The 22063-nt window shown below is 41.4% G+C and overlaps 1 protein-coding gene across 1 annotated transcript in view; it reads right to left on the bottom strand.

Annotated features, from left to right (window-relative positions):
* LOC129380024 (copine-4-like) overlaps nucleotides 1–22063 on the bottom strand; it is a 45443-nt gene that overhangs the window by 16735 nt on the left and 6645 nt on the right. The window contains 6 exon segments of the mRNA XM_055060990.1: nucleotides 11252–11311; nucleotides 11781–11867; nucleotides 13346–13444; nucleotides 16458–16547; nucleotides 20734–20817; nucleotides 22006–22063. The exon segment at nucleotides 22006–22063 is cut by the window's right edge and continues 17 nt beyond it. Coding sequence (XP_054916965.1) covers nucleotides 11252–11311; nucleotides 11781–11867; nucleotides 13346–13444; nucleotides 16458–16547; nucleotides 20734–20817; nucleotides 22006–22063 — 478 coding nt within the window.

Genomic DNA, 22063 nt, shown 5'->3' on the forward strand with positions numbered 1-22063 from the left:
CTACAGAACGGTTTAAGTATCAAATATTGGTTGACCACCTCAAGCTAGAGGATGCATTACTCATTGCAGATTCTTACAGCAGCTCAGTCTTTCCCTATAGTGACACCATGGCGGCACTCACAGCACAATACGGACAGCCTCATCAGCTCGCTTTAAAGAGGATTGCCGAGTTAATGGATGGCGCTAATATCAGAGACAGTGATACTGCATCATTTCGCAGATTTGCTCTAAAAGTGCGAGCCCTTGTTGGAATGCTGGACCAACTGGGACAAAATGGACGAATCGAACTGACTTGTGGTTCCCATGTCACTCGACTCACATCAAAATTACCACATGAGTTAAGGACTAATTTTCGTCGCTATGCTCTTTCTCAGCACATTCAAGTACCAACATTGTATGATTTCTCAGACTGGTTGGAAGTTGAAGTCCAGGTGCAAGAAAGTGAAATAGTAATGTCAGGTTCCAGAGAGAGACCATACAAACAGAGGGAGCGTCAGGAGAAACAAGCACACCCAAAGTCCTCTACTGTTTTACTCAGCACAGGACCTAGGACCACAGCTGCCGTCCCTCCACAGACATGTTCTGTTTCCACAGAGTCATCTCCAGCCAGTCAGAAATCTAAGTTATACTGCCCATATTGCAATAACAACCAACATCTCCTGAATCAATGTACAAACTTCAGTAACCTCACTAAAGAACAGAAAGAAGTGTGGATTCAGAGTAACAGAAAATGCTGGAAATGTGGAAGGAATCATCAAGCTGCTCAGTGTAAGCTGAAAGTTAGATGCAGTACATGCAATGGCAGACACTTGGAAGCCCTTCATGAAATAAATGCAAAACCAGCAAAAGAGGAGACTCCTCCACACTCATCTAGTGAAGTTTTATATGTGGACCGACCAGCAGCTTCCAGCCATGTACTACTCAAGATAAGTAAAGTCATCCTGCGAAATGGCAACCATAATATGGAGACATTTGCTATTTTAGATGATGGTTCCAAAAGAACCATTCTTCTGTCTGCTGCAGCACAGCAACTTCAACTCCATGGTGACGTTGAGGATTTAGCCTTAAAGACTATCAGGCAAGACATTCGAGTTGTCCAAGGTGAATCAGTTTCCTTTACAGTCTCACCAGCTTCGAATCCTAACAAAAGGTATGAAATAACCAGAGCCTTTACAGCAGAACACTTAGGCTTAGCGGAACATTCACACCCAGTTGCCACTTTACAAAGTAAATATGCTCACCTAAGGAACCTACCCCTCACCTCTTTCCAGCAAGTGAAGCCTCTCTTGATAGGTTCAGACTATCCACATTTAATCACACCAATCGAGCCTGTAAGACTTGGACCCCCTGGTGGTCCTGCCGCTATTAAAACCAAACTGGGATGGACTTTACAGGGTCCTACAAGCTTGTTAAAGGAGCAGCTTCCCACACAGGTGCAATACTTTTTCACATCCACATGCTCCACAGACTCTGACCTGATGAAGAATGTACAACAACTCTGGCAATTGGATGTGCTGCCCTTCAGAAATGAAAAGGTGATTACACGATCACAACAAGATCACCAAGCAGTTATGCTTCTGGAGGAGAAAACTCAAAAGGTGACTGTCAACACCATTAACAGGTATGCAACCCTGCTTCTTCGCAACATTAATATGCCTACATTACATGCTGCTAAGGAAGCTGTTTTGCCATTGTTGAGAAGCACAGAAAGGAAATTGCTGAAGGATGTTAACAGAGCAGACATCTGCAATAAAGAAATAGCCAAGTTGGAAGATGCAGGCTACATTACCAAGTTAAAGCCAGATGATGTTGCACAAACAAAGGAAGCGTGGTATATACCACACCACATGGTGGAACATAATGGGAAGCACAGAATTGTGTTTAACTGCTCATTTGAACACCAAGGCCAGAGTCTGAATGACTATCTGTTGCCAGGACCAACCCTCGGCCCTACGCTTTTGGGAGTGCTTTTGCGCTTCAGACAGCATAGTGTTGCCATTTCAAGTGACATTAAAGGAATGTTCCATCAGGTCCGCCTGCTACCTGAGGACAAACCTCTTTTAAGATTTCTGTGGCGGGATGTGAAAATAATGCAACCTCCTGATGTGTTTGAATGGCAAGTACTTCCATTCGGCACTGTCTGTAGCCCATGCTGTGCTGTCCATGCATTACAGAGACACACAAAGGAGAATACAACACTTGATGAAGAAGTAAGGAGCGTTGTGGAGAACAACTTCTATGTTGACAACTGCTTGTCAACATAGAAGTTCTAAGGAACTCTGCATCTTTCTAAGGAAAAGGCAAAGGAGTTAGTTGACAGGCTTCAGTCACTTCTTCTTTCAGGAGGGTTTGAGCTCAGACAATGGGCAAGTAATGTCCCTGAAGTTATAACTCATCTTCCACATGAAGCCAGAAGTGGCAGCAATGAGCAATGGTTGGCCCAAAACAATCTGGAACAGCAAGAAATGGCACTCGGCCTGCGCTGGGATTGTGAGAAAGATGAGCTGGGTTACAGATATCGTGTAGTGCCAGAGAAAAAGCCAACAATGCGCTACATTTATAAAGTTCTGGCAAAACAGTACGATCCACTAGGTTTCATTGTACCTTTTACCACAAGAGCGAAGATTATCGTTCGACACTTATGGGACAAGCACAGAGAGTGGGATGACCCTCATTTGCCTGAAGACCTCCTTAAGGCATGGTACAAATGGGAAGGAGAGCTGGAACACCTCCCCCAAATAACCATCCCACGGTGCTACAATAGCCCTGAAACAGATATACAGGACTGCAACAAGGCTCTCCACATATTCTGCGATGCACCTGAACAAGCTTACGGCGCAGTCGCATACCTTCGTACAGAAACAGCAGACAGAAATATGGAATCAGCTTTTGTGATGGCAAGATCCAGAGTGGCTCCCAAGTGGCAGCAGAGCATTCCAAGACTGGAACTGTGCACTGCTCTGACGGGTGCGCAATTGGCAAAGCTACTAGTCACTGAGTTGACCATACCTGTGCAACAAGTCATACTTTGGTGTGACTCCACAACTGTACTAAAATGGATCCAGTCAGACTCATGCAGATTTAAAGTTTTCGTCAGAACCAGAGTGGCAGAGATCCAAGAACTCACCAGTTTTATGATCTGGCGATATGTAGATTCACTAAATAACCCGGCTGATGACATCACTCGAGGAAAATCTATGGAGTCCCTTATCAACTCAGACAGATGGAGTCAGGGCCCAGCTTTCCTCTTACTTACACCAGACCACTGGCCTAATCCTCCTGAACTGAAAGATGTGGATGAGTGTGAACTGAAGGTCGCAGCCTTCTGTGGAGCCATAATGCAGATTTCAAATTCTATACCTGGTGTGGACAAAGTATCTTCCTTTCAAGAACTCATCGAACACACTGCAACATCTGCTCACGGGGTGGCTCCTTCCCAACACCATCTCTCCGTGGATGACTACAAAGATGCAGAGTTGATAATTTTACAGAAGACTCAAATGGACTGTTTTCCAGATGATTATCAGCTGCTGCAAGGAGGAAAAACTGTGCCACCTTCAAGTAGACTTGTCAAACTGGCTCCAGAGTATGACACAGAGATCAAACTAATCAGAGTTGGTGGACGTCTCCGACATAGTGAATACCTGGACACAGAAGAAAAGCATCCCATTTTGTTAGATGGTACCCATCCTGTCACTAAACTTATCATTAAACAGTTTGATGATAAGCTCCTTCACCCAGGGCAGGAAAGAGTGTTTTCTGAACTTCGCAGACCCTACTGGGTCATTAAAGGAAGGGAAACAGTTAAATGACTTCAACGAGAATGTCCACTCTGTCAAAAATGGCGTGCAACACCAGTGCTCCCTCGGATGGCTGATCTCCCACCAGCAAGGTTACGCCTGTTAAAACCACCCTTTTACTCATGTGGAGTTGATTGTTTCGGACCATTCCTTGTGAAGATTGGCAGGAGAAATGAAAAAAGATGGGGTATTCTCTTTAAGTGTCTCACAACGCGAGCAGTTCATATTGACATCCTCACAACCATGACCTCTGATTCATTTCTCATGGCTTTCAGGCGTTTCATATCAAGGCGAGGAAAACCATCAGAATTACTTTCTGATTGTGGAACAAACTTCAAAGGGGGTGAGCGAGAACTACAGGAAACCTTCCAGAAGATGTGTCCTACAATTCAAGACCACCTCTCCAAACAACAGATAAGGTTCAGTTTCAACCCACCTGGTGCACCTCATTTTGGGGGAGCTTGGGAACGTGAAGTACGATCAATCAAGTCAGCACTAAGAGTATCCCTTGGAGCTCAGACTGTCACTGAAGAAGTTCTCAGAACTGTGCTCATTGAGGTCGAGGGGGTACTAAACTCCAAGCCACTCGGTTATATATCGTCAGATATCGCAGACTTGGATCCTGTAACACCAAATTACCTCCTTATGGGGCGGCGAGATGCTTCATTACCTCAGGTAATCTATCCTGAATCAGATCTGTTGACCAGGAAACACTGGAAGCGCAGTCAGATGATTGCAGAACAGTTTTGGCATCAGTTTATAAGAAGTTACTTGCCAACTTTACAGTCACGTCAGAAATGGTCAGTTAAGACAGAGAACCTTCAACTCGGAACAGTGGTAATGATCCTTGACAAACAACTACCCAGAGCACTATGGCCTGTTGGAAAGGTGGTGAAACTTCTACAAGGACCAGATGGAACTGTTCGAACAGCTGAAATACAGATTAAAGACAAGACTTACATCAGACGTGTGGCCCGACTTGTGCGTCTTCCAGCCATTCCAGAGACTGATGATAAGAAGGAGTAGTTTGGATTTCCATTTTCTGTTATTCAAATTTGTAAACAAATTTGGGGGTGGCTGTTGAAAATGGACTTATTTTGGCGGTGTGTATGTCACTTTAAGAGCTCAGGGAGTCATCTAGGTGGGCTTCGCTCTGATTGGTTCATTGTTGTTATCTCAAGCTACAGTTAGTTGTAGACAGAGCACATGTTCAGTTTTCCTTGGAAAGTCATGTTTGGAAGCCGTTCAGAGCTGTTGTTTCAGAGATTGGAGTGCGTAATAAATAAAAGTAAGTTGAATCATTATTTAATCAAGATTTGTTTATCTGTACACCTTAAACATATACATTATAGTAGTTTAAAGAGTTAAGGTTAAGATAATGTGATTTGTAGTTTGTTATCATTTGCTGCCATCTACTGGACAAATTGGTAATAGCCGTTTGTGATGAGCGAAAATAATAGCTTCTATTTGTTTGTCCTTTGTATTTTGTAGACCACTCTCATCTCTTAAAGGAACTCAAGACCTGAAACGTTTTTATCATTCTTTACCGAATGCTCGTGGTGGCTGTCCTATTTAAAGAACAACAAGTAAAGGGAGCACAACAATAATAATTGTATAAATTGTGCTTAACATCTGACTGTATATAGGTAACTAATCATAATCAGGATTTTGTCTGATTAAATTCAAAGCATGACTTATTTTGAAGAGCAGAAATCTTCACATTTATAAAATGTAAAGGAAAATGCTGATTATGTTACCATAAATGTGAATTTTAGTGCTTTTATGGAAGTTGTTACAGAACTAAAGTGTTTAAAATTTATAATTTGATTGTTTTTTTCTTAACTCAAAAGGAAGCTAATAGGTACATTTGTCCATTGTTGTAGTACTTTAAATTTCTGGCATCATAAGAATCAGAAAGTTAGTTTGTCTTAGGTAATTTATTTTGTAATACTTCAAGCATAGATGAACTCATGCAAGTACATTCAAAAATTTTGCATAAAAACAATTTCAGTTTCATATTTAAAACTGCCTGTACAAACAGTACAGGACAAATGAAGTATCTACTCTGAACATTGTTATTCTAATTCCTCTAGTTTTGTCAAAATCAGATATGTGATTTTGACAAAACTAGAGGAATTGAGAGTACAAATAATATACATGATTATATGAGTATGCAGAGTCATGTCTTTTCTATCTCTTAAGTCCATCTTCAACAGCCAGGGGTTCTCCGTTGCAGGTTTTTGGAGGAGATGGTCTGGACAGCGAGAAATGGCCTTTGAAGCATCGCATATGTTATACCAGTCTAAGAGAAAAAAACATAAGTTAATGTAGTTACAGGAAAAAGTTTTAATTCCATATGGTAATTGAAGAGCTAGTGCATCAAAAACAAATACCAAAGTAAGATCAGGGTAAAAAATAATTGTTTAAAAACGTGTTTAATACAAAGTAAGCGTTAAAACATGCCAAATTCCTTTGGAAGACAATTTCTGTGTAGCTGAAGTCAATGCTTATGACTCACTATTTGTGTCCTAAATGGACATACATAGGCCTGGTGTGTCAAAGTCCAGTCCTGGAGGGCCGCTGCCCTGCAACTTTAGATGAGCCTCTGCTGCACACCTGGATATAATAATTAGATCATTAGCAAGGCTCTGGAGACCTGATCTACACAAGGAGGAGGTAATTAAACCATTTCATTCCAGCGTTTTGTAGTGTGGCACATCTAAAAACTGCAAGACAGCGGCCCTGGAGGACTGGAGTTTGACACCTGTGACATTAGCACCAGCTATCAACCACTCACCATCACTGCCTGAAGAATATAATGTAAATGGCCCAAGCACTGTTTCAGTCACTTCTTAGTTTTCACCCAAGACAACATACAAACAACCCAGAAAGTCGCCACCCATCAGTTCTCTTTAAAGATCCAAGTTTCTTTCTTTTAAATAAAACGGGGGAAGTTGGGTGAGGGACAGCGGGGAGGGGCTGGAGGCTAGGAGGCTAGGAGGGGCTGGATGCTAGGAGGTAGCGAGACGTTATATGCCTGCGCTACATGCTGTAAGATTAACAACGGACCAAACCCGTGTTTTAAATCGAGCTTTAAGATAATGTATCAAACCTCAGGCGCAAAATGAAATGTACTACAGAAATATGAAAGCATTAAACTCACCTTTGGGTTAGCGTTCGCCTCCATAGTCGCCAGCCTCTGTGATGCTGGTATTTCTTCTCTATGACGTGGCGTCTTGTGATTGGCTGGGTGTTGGAATCTGACGTCCATTGCGCATGTCTGTGACCTGAAGTAACCTTGCCATTTTAACAGCGAATTTTTAGACGTTGAATTTTTTACAACGAAATTTTTATCACTGAATTTTTTTACGTTGAAAGTTCAGAGACATTTTTTATTCAAATCCTGATGGCACATATTTACTTCCATATGATCTGTGTGAAAACACTGTTATCTATTGTCAACACCTGCTAGATGTTACGCTTCCAACTCAATATTTACTTATCTCAATTCTGCTGCCAATAAGCAGAAATGGACTATCAAAATAAAAGCTGGGTCTTGTGTTATGTCGCTGCCTCACCGTTCATTTGTTATTTTACTTTTCACTGGTTACGGGAGAGCAGGGCCAACAATAAGTGATGTAGATAAAGAAACGGGCAGCTGACCTCTGTCGCCCTGGTCCATCAGAAACTCCGTTCAATAGTTTCATTTTGTCTTGATGTAGTTTGTCTCTTTTCCGGCCGATTTTCCAAACACAAATCAAAACAGAAGAAAACAAACTTCAGGCCAAAACCTCCGCCGCTCCTCTGGGTGGATCCGTCCCAAAACCGTCATTTCAATTATGTTTTTCATTCACCAAAACTCCCTGCTGCCCCGAACCCCTGGTGAGCCAAAATAAAAACTACAAATAAACAATCAGGAGATGGATGTATCGCTAGTATGTGACGTTTACTGACGTCAAACGTCTGTTAGGCTTTAAAACTGAACACGTTTTGGTTTGAGCTGAAAGTTCAACAAAAGAAACGGAGATGAAGAGGTTAGAAATCAGGAGTTTGGAAGATCAAGCTTTTATTTTGGTAATCTACTTCCACAAGCTAATTAACATAAGCTAAATCTTTAGCCTTATATTTAACTTCCTCACTAAACATTTAGTTTGAAATGGTGACATTTACAGATGAACGAATAAAAACTGAAAATGTGAAACATGAACTCCATGTTTTACATGTCATTTCCATGATGACAGGCTGAATAACCCAAAACCACTTTTCTTGGTTTTACCGGCGGGCGCGAACCGAACCGAACCGAACCGAACCGGCGGGCGAACCGAACCGAACCGGCGGGCGAACCGAACCGAACCGGCGGGCGAACCGAACCGAACCGGCGGGCGCCGTCTGATCAGAGGCAGACGAAACTGGACCCCTGCTGGCTCCATTGGAGCAGTTAGAAACCAGCAGAACCACTAGAACTAGTAGAACCAGTAGGACCAGCAGAACCAGTAGGACCAGCAGAACCAGTAGGACTGGTAGAACCAGTAGAACCAGTAGGGCCAGTAGAACCAGTAGGACCAGTAGAACCAGTAGGACCAGCAGAACCAGTAGGACTGGTAGAACCAGTAGAACCAGTAGGGCCAGTAGAACCAGTAGGACCAGTAGAACCAGTAGAACCAGTAGGGCCAGTAGAACCAGTAGAACCAGTAGAACCAGTAGGACCAGTAGGGCCAGTAGAACCAGTAGGACTGGTAGAACCAGTAGAACCAGTAGGACCAGTAGAACCAGTAGAACCAGTAGGGCCAGTAGAACCAGTAGGACCAGTAGGGCCAGTAGAACCAGTAGGGCTGGTAGAACCAGTAGGGCCAGTAGAACCAGTAGGGCCAGTAGAACCAGTAGGGCCAGTAGAACCAGTAGGACTGGTAGAACCAGTAGAACCAGTAGGACCAGTAGGACCAGTAGAACCAGTAGTTCACACGGATGTGTGTGTTAGTGTTTAGTGTGTTAGTGTGTGTTAGTGTGTGTTAGTGTGTGTGTTAGTGTGTGTTAGTGTGTGTGTTAGTGTGTGTTAGTGTGTGTGTTAGTGTGTGTTAGTGTGTGTTAGTGTGTTAGTGTGTTAGTGTGTGTGTTAGTGTGTGTTAGTGTGTTAGTGTGTGTGTTAGTGTGTGTTAGTGTGTTAGTGTGTGTTAGTGTGTTATTGTGTGTGTGTGTGTTAGTGTGTGTTTGTGTGTGTGTTAGTGTGTGTGTTAGTGTGTGTTAGTGTGTTAGTGTGTGTGTTAGTGTGTGTTAGTGTGTTAGTGTGTGTTAGTGTGTTATTGTGTGTGTGTGTGTTAGTGTGTGTTAGTGTGTGTGTTAGTGTGTGTGTTAGTGTGTGTTAGTGTGTTAGTGTGTGTGTTAGTGTGTGTTAGTGTGTTAGTGTGTGTTAGTGTGTTATTGTGTGTGTGTGTGTTAGTGTGTGTGTGTGTGTTAGTGTGTTAGTGTGTGTGTGTGTTAGTGTGTGTGTGTGTGTTAGTGTGTGTTAGTGTGTGTGTGTGTGTTAGTGTGTGTGTTAGTGTGTGTGTTAGTGTGTGTGTGTGTGTTAGTGTGTTAGTGTGTGTGTGTTAGTGTGTGTGTGTGTTAGTGTGTGTGTTAGTGTGTGTGTTAGTGTGTGTTAGTGTGTTAGTGTGTGTTAGTGTGTGTTAGTGTGTGTGTTAGTGTGTGTGTTAGTGTGTGTTAGTGTGTGTTAGTGTGTGTTAGTGTGTTAGTGTGTGTGTTAGTGTGTGTGTTAGTGTGTTAGTGTGTGTTAGTGTGTGTGTTAGTGTGTTAGTGTGTGTGTGTGTGTTAGTGTGTGTGTTAGTGTGTTAGTGTGTGTGTTAGTGTGTGTTAGTGTGTGTTAGTGTGTGTTAGTGTGTTAGTGTGTGTTAGTGTGTGTGTTAGTGTGTGTTAGTGTGTGTTAGTGTGTTAGTGTGTGTGTTAGTGTGTGTGTTAGTGTGTTAGTGTGTGTGTGTGTGTTAGTGTGTGTTAGTGTGTTAGTGTGTGTGTTAGTGTGTGTTAGTGTGTGTTAGTGTGTGTGTGTGTTAGTGTGTGTGTTAGTGTGTGTTAGTGTGTGTTAGTGTGTGTTAGTGTGTGTGTTAGTGTGTGTGTTAGTGTGTTAGTGTGTGTGTGTGTTAGTGTGTGTGTGTGTGTTAGTGTGTGTGTTAGTGTGTGTGTTAGTGTGTGTTAGTGTGTGTGTTAGTGTGTGTGTTAGTGTGTTAGTGTGTTAGTGTGTGTGTGTGTGTTAGTGTGTGTGTGTGTGTTAGTGTGTGTGTTAGTGTGTGTTAGTGTGTGTTAGTGTGTGTGTTAGTGTGTTAGTGTGTGTTAGTGTGTGTTAGTGTGTTATTGTGTGTGTGTGTGTTAGTGTGTGTGTGTGTGTTAGTGTGTTAGTGTGTGTTGTGTGTTAGTGTGTGTTAGTGTGTGTTAGTGTGTTAGTGTGTTAGTGTGTGTTAGTGTGTGTTAGTGTGTGTGTTAGTGTGTTAGTGTGTGTGTGTGTGTTAGTGTGTTAGTGTGTGTGTTAGTGTGTTAGTGTGTGTGTGTGTTAGTGTGTGTTAGTGTGTGTTAGTGTGTTATTGTGTGTGTGTGTTAGTGTGTGTGTGTGTGTTAGTGTGTGTGTGTGTGTTAGTGTGTGTGTGTGTGTGTTAGTGTGTGTGGTGTGTGTTAGTGTGTGTGTGTGTGTGTTAGTGTGTTATTGTGTGTGTGTGTGTTAGTGTGTGTTAGTGTGTGTTAGTGTGTTATTGTGTGTGTGTGTGTTAGTGTGTTATTGTGTGTGTGTGTGTTAGTGTGTGTTAGTGTGTGTTAGTGTGTTAGTGTGTGTGTTAGTGTGTGTGTTAGTGTGTGTTAGTGTGTGTGTTAGTGTGTGTTAGTGTGTGTTAGTGTGTGTGTTATTGTGTGTGTGTGTGTTAGTGTGTGTTGGTGTGTGTGTGTGTGTGTGTTAGTGTGTGTGTTATTGTGTGTGTGTGTGTTAGTGTGTGTTGGTGTGTGTGTGTGTGTGTGTTAGTGTGTGTTGGTGTGTTAGTGTGTTAGTGTGTGTGTTAGTGTGTGTTGGTGTGTTAGTGTGTTAGTGTGTGTGTGTGTGTGTGTTAGTGTGTGTGTTAGTGTGTGTGTTAGTGTGTGTTTAGTGTGTGTGTTAGTGTGTGTGTTAGTGTGTGTTAGTGTGTGTGTTAGTGTGTGTTAGTGTGTTATTGTGTGTGTGTGTGTTAGTGTGTGTTGGTGTGTTAGTGTGTGTGTTAGTGTGTGTGTTAGTGTGTGTGTGTGTGTTAGTGTGTGTTAGTGTGTGTTAGTGTGTTATTGTGTGTGTGTGTGTTAGTGTGTGTTAGTGTGTGTGTGTGTGTTAGTGTGTTAGTGTGTGTTAGTGTGTGTTAGTGTGTGTTAGTGTGTTAGTGTGTGTTAGTGTGTTAGTGTGTGTTAGTGTGTGTTAGTGTGTGTGTTAGTGTGTGTGTGTGTGTTCTTACAGTGAACTGTATCTGACAGCCCCCCATGATGAAATCCAGGAAGGAATGCATCTTGATGATCTGAGACAGGAAACAGAAACTCTGCTGTGAATCACTGAAGTTTCGCCGTCAGCTGATCAGACGGCGTCTGACCCTCTGATCTTTGACCCGATCAGAGCAGGCGAACGCGGCCGAAGAGTTTCTAATCGGGATGAAGACGGTCAGAAAAATAAATACTGAATGATTAAAAGAGCAGAAGAAGAGTTCAGACCTGAAACAGCAAAACTAAAAATGTTTTTTGTTCAGAACCAGAAATATGATCTGCAGCCGATACCAGAACGACCAAAGGTTCTGGACTGGACACCGGTTCTGACCCAAATTAATGAAATAAATTCAAAAGTCTCAGACTTGAAGAGAACAGAACCAGCTCTCCTCTGGGTTCTGTTCGGTCTGGTTCTGATGGTTCTGTTCTGCTCTGTTTGGGTCAGCAGGCGGAGCGGTTCCGGCCCGGTGTGCTGTGACAGAACCGGACCTCTGCAGCAGAATTCACCTTGCACTGGTTCAGGATGACGATCCCAGAGTTCTTGTAGTTCTTCTTCTTGGTTCTGTATTTGGGATTTATGCACGGCCACTGGACCTGGAACAGGAAACAGGAAACAGGAAACAGGAGCGTCAGTCAGACCTCTGGAAGGTTTTCCTCTGGACCTTTGACCCGTTTTGTTTCAGCATGGATCCGTGTGAACAAGCGATTCATGTTTCACTGGCGAACAGTTCAGATGTTTGACTGCATTCACATTATTTATGAAATCAATTCGGTCAATAAAGTATTCACACCCCCAGAACCACGAGCTTCAGGTCGTTTTACTGTGAATTCATGGTACATGGGGAAGCGTCGCCCCTCATCCAGCAGCGGTTACCACCCTGAGGTCGCCGCCAGCTGTCCAGCATGACCTGAGTCAGGAGGGTTAGGAAGCTGCAATCGGATCCAGCTTCAGCTTCGTTCTGACATGGAGGAACGGGTCCAGGGATTTGTAGTTCAGAGGCAAACGGCCAGCTGACAGAAAGCAGATAAACAGTGGAGCGGTGGCGTAGCGGCGGTGGCGTAGCAGTGGCGTGGCGTAGCGGTGGCGGTGGCGTGGCGGCGGCGTGGCGGTGGTGGCGTGGCGTGGTGTAGCGGCGGTGGCGTAGCGGTGGCGTGCGTAGCGGTGGCGTGGCGTAGCGGCGGTGGCGTAGCGGTGGCGTGGCGTAGCGGTGGCGTGGCGTAGCGGCGGTGGCGTAGCGGTGGCGTGGCGTAGCGGTGGCGTGGCGTAGCGGCGGTGGCGTAGCGGTGGCGTGGCGTAGCGGCGGTGGCGTGGCGTAGCGGTGGCGTGGCGTAGCGGTGGCGTGGCGTAGCGGCGGTGGCGTAGCGGTGGCGTGGCGTAGCGGTGGCGTGGCGTAGCGGCGGTGGCGTAGCGGTGGCGTGGCGTAGCGGTGGCGTGGCGTAGCGGTGGCGTGGCGTAGCGGTGGCGTGGTGTAGCGGCGGTGGCGTAGCGGTGGCGTAGCGGTGGCGTAGCGGTGGCGTGGCGTAGCGGTGGCGTGGCGTAGCGGTGGCGTGGTGTAGCGGTGGCGTGGCGTAGCGGCGGTGGCGTGGCGTAGCGGTGGCGTGGCGGTGGCGGCAGCTCCTCTGGCCGTCACCTCCTGTCTCCCCACAGGTTCGGCAGTCAGGATTCTGCCGGCCCACTTCAGGATCCATCAGTCTGAACAGGTCCGGTAAGGAGTCCTGTCGTTCTCCGGCTCAGGGATGCTGTCATGTTTCTATGGAAACCACTGGCCGGACCGGAGGAAACATCCAGAAGATCTGAACTTATTTCTGTTTCTGAATGATTGGTCGGATCTGTTCCTGCTGTAATTATTACATAAACCCATATTTACAGCCAACCCTCAGAGTGTGTGTGTGTGTGTGTGTGTGTGTGTGTGTGTGTGTGTGTGTGTGTGTGTGTGTGTGTGTGTGTGTGTGTGTGTGTGTGTGTGTGTGAATGAATCAGTCACACACACTGGGCTTCAAGCTGAAGTTTGTTCTGTGTTTTTCTGAGCTCCAGCAGCAGATGACCTCTGACCTGGAGGTTGCGGTCTCACCTGCCGGCCGTCGATGGCGCCTCTCATCTCCTTGAAGGACGCCTCGAACTCTCCGATGTAATCGTGTTTCCCGTTGGAGTCCCAGTCCCACACGGTGCACTGGAACCAGAACACAGAGCAGACTGGAGACCCGGCCCGGTTCCGACAGCGGGTCAGAACCATCCGGCCCGATTCCGACAGCAAGTCAGAACCATCCGGCCCGGTTCCGACAGCGGGTCAGAACCATCCGGCCCGGTTCCGACAGCGGGTCAGAACCATCCGGCCCGGTTCTGACCCACTTTGAGGCGACTCGGTTTAATTTATAACTGAACCTTTATGAACAAATGAATGACACGGTGAAAATAAAACGAACCTCCATTTTGTTCCTAAATAACCACTGATGTTGGTTTCTGATGATGTAAAGGCACTAATGGCACCCTATACATCCCTTCCTGGTCAGTTCTTGCTCAGCATGCCACCTGCCCTGTCGTGAAGCACATGTGCATAGCAGGAAATTAGCTAGTTTAGCGAGCTAATGCGGCTGGCTAGCAGTTGCTACCAACAATTAGCTTGCCGGCTACGTTAGCTCACCAGGCTAGCTGCTGAAGGAAATTCCCAAGAATCTGTTTTCACAGCAAAAACTTAGTTATTCTATGGTCCAGTTTCACTGTACCACCCTTGAGATTGACTCCTGAAGTCTCAGGGGTCAGAGGTCAGAGGCTCCAGACAGACTGACAGAGGAAGATAAAGATGAAGGCTTTCCTGACACTGTTAGCTAAAGTGCAATCTGCTGCAGCAGCCAATCATTTTTTAAAATTTTTTTTTTTTATTGCAAACACAGAACAAACATACACAACATATAACACTCTTAATTACAAACAGGTACATTTACAACAATAAAGGGCTTTATAGAACATAGAACAATTATTTTACAATATTAACATCCAATCGCTGCTCCAGGGTTTTATTTCCTTAAGGGCATCTAAGATTTGAATGGCTTTGGTATTTGAGCTAATTTTTAAAGATTCTATATAAATATTAATAGAGGATAATAAAATCTTAAGGTTAGGTTTGTGCTCTGAATATTTGGAGGTATGAATATGATATTTACTGTAAATAATAAAAACGTTAACAACGTATAATAATTTTGTTTTAACAAGTTTACATTTGTCCATCCCAAACAGTTTATCCTTAGCTGTAAAAGTAATATTTACATTTTTTTGATGAAAATAATTTGTCATATCTCTCCAGAATATTTTGGTGTAATTAAAATCCCAAAAAAGATGAACAAGAGTTTCTTCATTATTTTTACAGAAAGTACACATAGGATCCAAATCCCATTTATATCTTTTTATCAAAATGTTTTACTGGGATACACACTGAATTATTTTATAAGAATTTCTTTTATTTTATTATTTATTAAGTATTTTTTAGGGAGCAACCAAGTCCATTTCCAATTTATATTTTCGAAAATTCTGGACCAATAAAATACACAAGCTGGTGAAAAAACCATATCTCTTAATAGAATATTTCTTAACATTTAGTTGTTGCTTTCTTACTTATAAAAGGACAATCATAGTCAATATAAATGGAATTTGGATCAAAATTTGGTATAGAGTAAGTTTGACCTGGAGGTGAAGATGATAAAAGCTTTAATGACCCACTAGGGCAGTGCTTCTCAAATAGTGGGGAGTGCTTCTGCATCCCCTAATGCAGAAGCACTGCATTAGGGATTGCGTCAAATACCACTGCATATTCCTTAGGAGTAACAGGAAATTGGAAAAGTAACATAAAGTCAGAATAAGACAATAAATGGCCATCTGGATTTAGTAACTGGCTTACAAGAAATATTCCCTTATCAAACCATTTTTTATAGAATATTGTCTTATTTTTGTATTTAATGTCTTCATTATTCCGTATATAATATTTATGAGGAGAGAAATTGTGTTTGTACAAAGTGTCCAGCTTAACAGCATTTGTTTATGAAACGTAGATAATTTTAAGGGTATTTTGGGAATACTGTAATTGCATCTAAGAAGAAAAGGTAAACCTCCAATTTTATGAAGTTTGTAAATTGGAATAGCATTCCATATAGAGATTTTTTAATATTTCATTTTGAATGAATTATTTAAAGATATGAAGTCAAGGGCTTCAATTCCACCTTTTTCAACTTTATTCATTAAACTACTTTTCTTAATGAGATGACATTTTTTTTCCATATAAAATTAAAATTTATTTTATTAATGTTAGTAATGATTTGTTTTGGAACGTCAAGAGCAAAGGCTGGGTAAACGAGTCTAGATATTCCTTCAGCTTTGACCAATAATGAACGTCCTAAGAGAGAGAGATCTCGCTGTAGCCACAGATTAAATCTTTGTTAACCAGTTTAATGATAGGGTTAAAGTTTTCTGTTGATCTTATATTTTGATCTTTAATTATTGTGATTCCAAGATATTAACTTTATCTTTTATAGGAATGTTGAAAAATGTGCCTTTTAATTGAGATTTAATGGAAAGTGTTTCACATTTATTTAGATTTAGAGTTAAACCGGAGCCTTCGGAAAATGAGTTGATAATTTCAATAGATTTTTTATTTCGCACTTATTCTTTAAGAAAAGTGCAGTGTCATCAGCGAGTTGAGAGATTACAATATTTTTGTTTGCAACATTAATCCCTGTATTTTTTCTTTGATTTTGATAGAAAGAATTTGCATGGCCAGAATAAATAAGTATGGAGATACTGGACATCCTGGCCTGAGACCTCTTTTCAAATCAAATCTTTTAGAGCAGCCATGTGACAATTTTTATAGACGCATTGCAATTCCTATATAACATTTGACAGCTTTTAATGAAGATTTGTTCGTATCCAAATACCTCTAATGCCTTAAACAAAAATGTATGCTCCACTGTGTCAAAGGCTTGAAAAAAATCCAGAAATAATATGAGACCGTTGTCCTCAATTAAATCTGAATAATCTAGCAAATCCATTATAAGTCTAATATTGTTAGTTATATGTCTACGTGGAATGAATCCAGATTGAGTTTCATCAATCGCAGCCAATCACATGCTCACATTTAACCTGGAGCTGTGACATCATCAGGTGACATCATCGTGTGAGGAATGGGCGAGTCTTACCTGCAGCTTTCTGTCATGGTCTCCGCTGCAGAGTGAGTTCAGAGACACTTTGAAGGTTTTCCAAATCGGATTCAGATTATTCATGACCGTCTGAGGAGGACAGAGACAGAAACGTTAGACTGAACCAGATTAACCCAAACTGAACCAGATTAATCCAAACTGAACCAGATTAACCCAAACTAAACCAGATTAATCCAAACTGAACCAGATTAACCCAAACTGAACCAGATTAACCCAAACTGAACCAGATTAATCCAAACTAAACCAGATTAATCCAAACTAAACCAGATTAATCCAAACTAAACCAGATTAATCCAAACTGAACCAGATTAATCCAAACTAAACCAGATTAATCCAAACTGAACCAGATTAACCCAAACTGAACCAGATTAATCCAAACTGAACCAGATTAATCCAAACTAAACCAGATTAATCCAAACTAAACCAGATTAATCCAAACTGAACCAGATTAACCCAAACTGAACCAGATTATCCCAAACTGAACCAGATTAATCCAAACTAAACCAGATTAATCCAAACTGAACCAGATTAACCCAAACTGAACCAGATTAACCCAAACTGAACCAGATTGACCCAAACTGAACCAGATTAATCCAAACTGAACCAGATTAATCCAAACTAAACCAGATTAATCCAAACTGAACCAGATTAACCCAAAATGAACCAGATTAATCCAAACTAACCAGATTAATCCAAACTAAACCAGATTAACCCAAACTAAACCAGATTAATCCAAACTGAACCAGATTAACCCAAACTGAACCAGATTAATCCAAACTAAACCAGATTAACCCAAACTAAACCAGATTAATCCAAACTAAACCAGATTAATCCAAACTGAACCAGATTAACTCAAACTGAACCAGATTAATCCAAACTAAACCAGATTAATCCAAACTGAACCAGATTAACCCAAACTGAACCAGATTAACCCAACTAAACCAGATTAATCCTAACTAAACCAGATTAATCCAAACTGAACCAGATTAACCCAAAATGAACCAGATTACCCAAGAAAAGATTAACCCAAACTGAACAGATTACCAGAAATCCAAACTGAACAGATTAACCCAAACTGACCCAGATTGACCCAAACTAAACCAGATTATCCCAAACTGAACCAGATTAACCCAAACTAAACCAGATTAATCCAAACTAAACCAGATTAACCCAAACTGAACCAGATTAATCCAAACTGAACCAGATTAACCCAAACTGAACCAGATTAATCCAAACTAAACCAGATTAACCCAAACTAAACCAGATTAATCCAAACTGAACCAGATTAACCCAAACTGAACCAGATTAATCCAAACTAAACCAGATTAACCCAAACTAAACCAGATTAATCCAACTAAACCAGATTAATCCAAACTGAACCAGATTAACTCAAACTGAACCAGATTAACCCAAACTGAACCAGATTAATCCAAACTAAACCAGATTAACCCAAACTAAAACCAGATTAATCCAAACTAAACCAGATTAATCCAAACTGAACAGATTAACTCAACTGAACCAGATTAATCCAAACTAAACCAGATTAATCCAAACTAAACCAGATTAATCCAAACTGAACCAGATTAACCCAAACTGAACCAGATTAACCCAACTAAACCAGATTAATCCAAACTGAACCAGATTAACCCAAACTGACCAGATTAACCCAAACTGAACCAGATTAATCCAAACTGAACCAGATTAACCCAAACTGAACCAGATTAATCCAAACTAAACCAGATTAACCCAAACGAAACCAGATTAATCCAAACTGAACCAGATTAACCCAAACTGAACCAGATTAATCCAAACTGAACCAGATTAATCCAAACTAAACCAGATTAACCCAAACTGAACCAGATTAATCCAAACTAAACCAGATTAATCCAAACTAAACCAGATTAACCCAAACTGAACCAGATTAATCCAAACTAAACCAGATTAATCCAAACTAAACCAGATTAATCCAAACTGAACCAGATTAACTCAAACTGAACCAGATTAATCCAAACTAAACCAGATTAATCCAAACTAAACCAGATTAACCCAAACTAAACCAGATTAATCCAAACTGAACCAGATTAACCCAAACTGAACCAGATTAACCCAAACTAAACCAGATTAATCCAAACTGAACCAGATTAACCCAAACTGAACCAGATTAACCCAAACTGAACCAGATTAACCCAAACTGAACCAGATTGACCCAAACTAAACCAGATTATCCCAAACTGAACCAGATTAATCCAAACTAAACCAGATTAAGCCAAACGAAACCAGATTAATCCAAACTGAACCAGATTAATCCAAACTAAACCAGATTAAACCAAACTAAACCAGATTAATCCAAACTAAACCAGATTAATCCAAACTGAACCAGATTAACTCAAACTGAACCAGATTAATCCAAACTAAACCAGATTAATCCAAACTAAACCAGATTAATCCAAACTGAACCAGATTAACCCAAACTGAACCAGATTAACCCAAACTAAACCAGATTAACCCAAACTAAACCAGATTAATCCAAACTGAACCAGATTAACCCAAACTGAACCAGATTAATCCAAACTGAACCAGATTATCCCAAACTAAACCAGATTAATCCAAACTGAACCAGATTAACCCAAACTGAACCAGATTAATCCAAACTGAACCAGATTAACCCAAACTGAACCAGATTAACCCAAACTAAACCAGATTAACCCAAACTGAACCAGATTAACCCAAACTGAACCAGATTATCCCAAACTGAACCAGATTAACCCAAACTAAACCAGATTAATCCAAACTAAACCAGATTAATCCAAACTGAACCAGATTAATCCAAACTAAACCAGATTAATCCAAACTGAACCAGATTAACCCAAACTAAACCAGATTAATCCAAACTAAACCAGATTAACCCAAACTAAACCAGATTAACCCAAACTGAACCAGATTAATCCAAACTGAACCAGATTAACCCAAACTGAACCAGATTAATCCAAACTGAACCAGATTAATCCAAACTGAACCAGATTAACCCAAACTGAACCAGATTAACCCAAACTGAACCAGATTATCCCAAACTGAACCAGATTAACCCAAACTAAACCAGATTAATTCAAACTAAACCAGATTAACCCAAACTGAACCAGATTAACCCAAACTAAACCAGATTAATTCAAACTAAACCAGATTAACCCAAACTGAACCAGATTAATCCAAACTGAACCAGATTAATTCAACTAAACCAGATTAATCCAAACTGAACCAGATTAATCCAAACTAAACCAGATTAATTCAAACTAAACCAGATTAACCCAAACGAAACCACTTTAATCCAAACTGAACCAGATTAACCCAAACTAAACCAGATTATCCCAAACTGAACCAGATTAACCCAAACTAAACCAGATTAATTCAAACTAAACCAGATTAACCCAAACTAAACCACTTTAATCCAAACTGAACCAGATTAACCCAAACTAAACCAGATTATCCCAAACTGAACCAGATTAATCCAAACTAAACCAGATTAATTCAAACTGAACCAGATTAACCCAAACTAAACCAGATTAATCCAAACTGAACCAGATTAATCCAAACTGAACCAGATTAACCCAAACTGAACCAGATTAACCCAAACTAAACCAGATTAATTCAAACTAAACCAGATTAACCCAAACTGAACCAGATTAACCCAAACTAAACCAGATTAATTCAAACTAAACCAGATTAACCCAAACTGAACCAGATTAACCCAAACTAAACCAGATTAATTCAAACTAAACCAGATTAACCCAAACTGAACCAGATTAATCCAAACTGAACCAGATTAACCCAAACTAAACCAGATTATCCCAAACTGAACCAGATTAACCCAAACTAAACCACTTTAATCCAAACTGAACCAGATTAACCCAAACTAAACCAGATTAACCCAAACTGAACCAGATTAACCCAAACTAAACCAGATTAATTCAAACTAAACCAGATTAACCCAAACTGAACCAGATTAATCCAAACTGAACCAGATTAATTCAAACTAAACCAGATTAACCCAAACTAAACCAGATTAACCCAAACTGAACCAGATTAATCCAAACTAAACCAGATTAACCCAAACTGAACCAGATTAACCCAAACTAAACCACTTTAATCCAAACTGAACCAGATTAACCCAAACTAAACCACTTTAATCCAAACTGAACCAGATTAACCCAAACTGAACCAGATTAACCCAAACTGAGGATCTCAGTGGATCTGCTACCTCAGTCCTGTAGACGAGCTGCATGGTGGCGTCGTCGTTCACTCTGTAGATCTCCAGGAACGGATCCGATTTACTGAAAAAGTCCTGGGAGAAATCCAGAAACACTCGGGATCAGCAGAGAGATTTCGCTGCGGAGAATTGTTCCCTCCATTTTTCCACAGCAGGAAACGCCTTCTGAACAACCTCTGTGTTAGCGCTTTTGCTAACTTTGAAAACATTTAGCACACTTAGTTGCCCTACAATACTTTTACTTTACCAGAAAAAGTTTACAGTGCTTATTTACTCGTCTGTTTTTTAAACTTTGACCTCTGCAGTTCAACATGCAGGGATTGTTTTGAGCTCCTCCTCAACACATGATGGCATCAACATGGCTGAATTTAGGACTTTAGCATTAGCTTCCATCAAATACTACACTGGCTTGGTGCTTCACTGTTAGCTTAGCCGATTTCTTAGTTCCTAAGAAATCCTCCTGAGCATTCGCTTCAAGCAAAGCAACTAAGATCTGGTTTGGATGCTTCTTTAGTAGCTCAGGGCTGAAAACTTTCCAGTGAACACAATATCCAATATGCTGTCTTATTTTATTTTATACAAATGAATGTACATTTTTGCAGTTTGGTTTTTAGTTTTATTCACAGGAGTTTAACTATGTTGCTGTAAATGAAGCCTGTACCACATATGTTTTCATTTTTTAGCATATAGCACTATAGCATATAGCGCTATAGCATATAGTGCTATAGCAGATAGCGCTATAGCATATAGCGCTATAGCAGATAGCGCTATAGCATATAGCGCTATAGCATATAGCGCTATAGCATATAGTGCTATGGCATATAGCGCTATAGCAGATAGCGCTATAGCATATAGCGCTATAGCATATAGTGCTATGGCATATAGCGCTATAGCAGATAGCGCTATAGCATATAGCACTATATGCTATAGCATATAGCGCTATAGCATATAGTGCTATGGCATATAGCGCTATAGCAGATAGCGCTATAGCATATAGCGCTATAGCATATAGTGCTATGGCATATAGCGCTATAGCAGATAGCGCTATAGCATATAGCGCTATAGCATATAGTGCTATGGCATATAGCGCTATAGCAGATAGCGCTATAGCAGATAGCGCTATAGCATTGGCCAATCTAACGTTTATGATGAGTGCTTTATGGTAAGTGCAGCTAACTTCTTAGCCAGCTAAGTTAGCTCTGAAGGCTAGCTTAGCCTTCAGGGCAGTTAAACCGGAAACAGTTGTGAGACTGAAGCTGCTACCTTGTCGTCCAGCTTCCTGGCACTGAAGGAGAGCTCGATGTAGTCATCGTTCCCCGTC

The sequence above is a fragment of the Poeciliopsis prolifica genome, unplaced genomic scaffold (assembly GCF_027474105.1).
Source record: "Poeciliopsis prolifica strain line A6 unplaced genomic scaffold, Auburn_PproV2 SCAFFOLD063, whole genome shotgun sequence".
NCBI classification, from domain to species: Eukaryota; Metazoa; Chordata; class Actinopteri; order Cyprinodontiformes; family Poeciliidae; genus Poeciliopsis; species Poeciliopsis prolifica.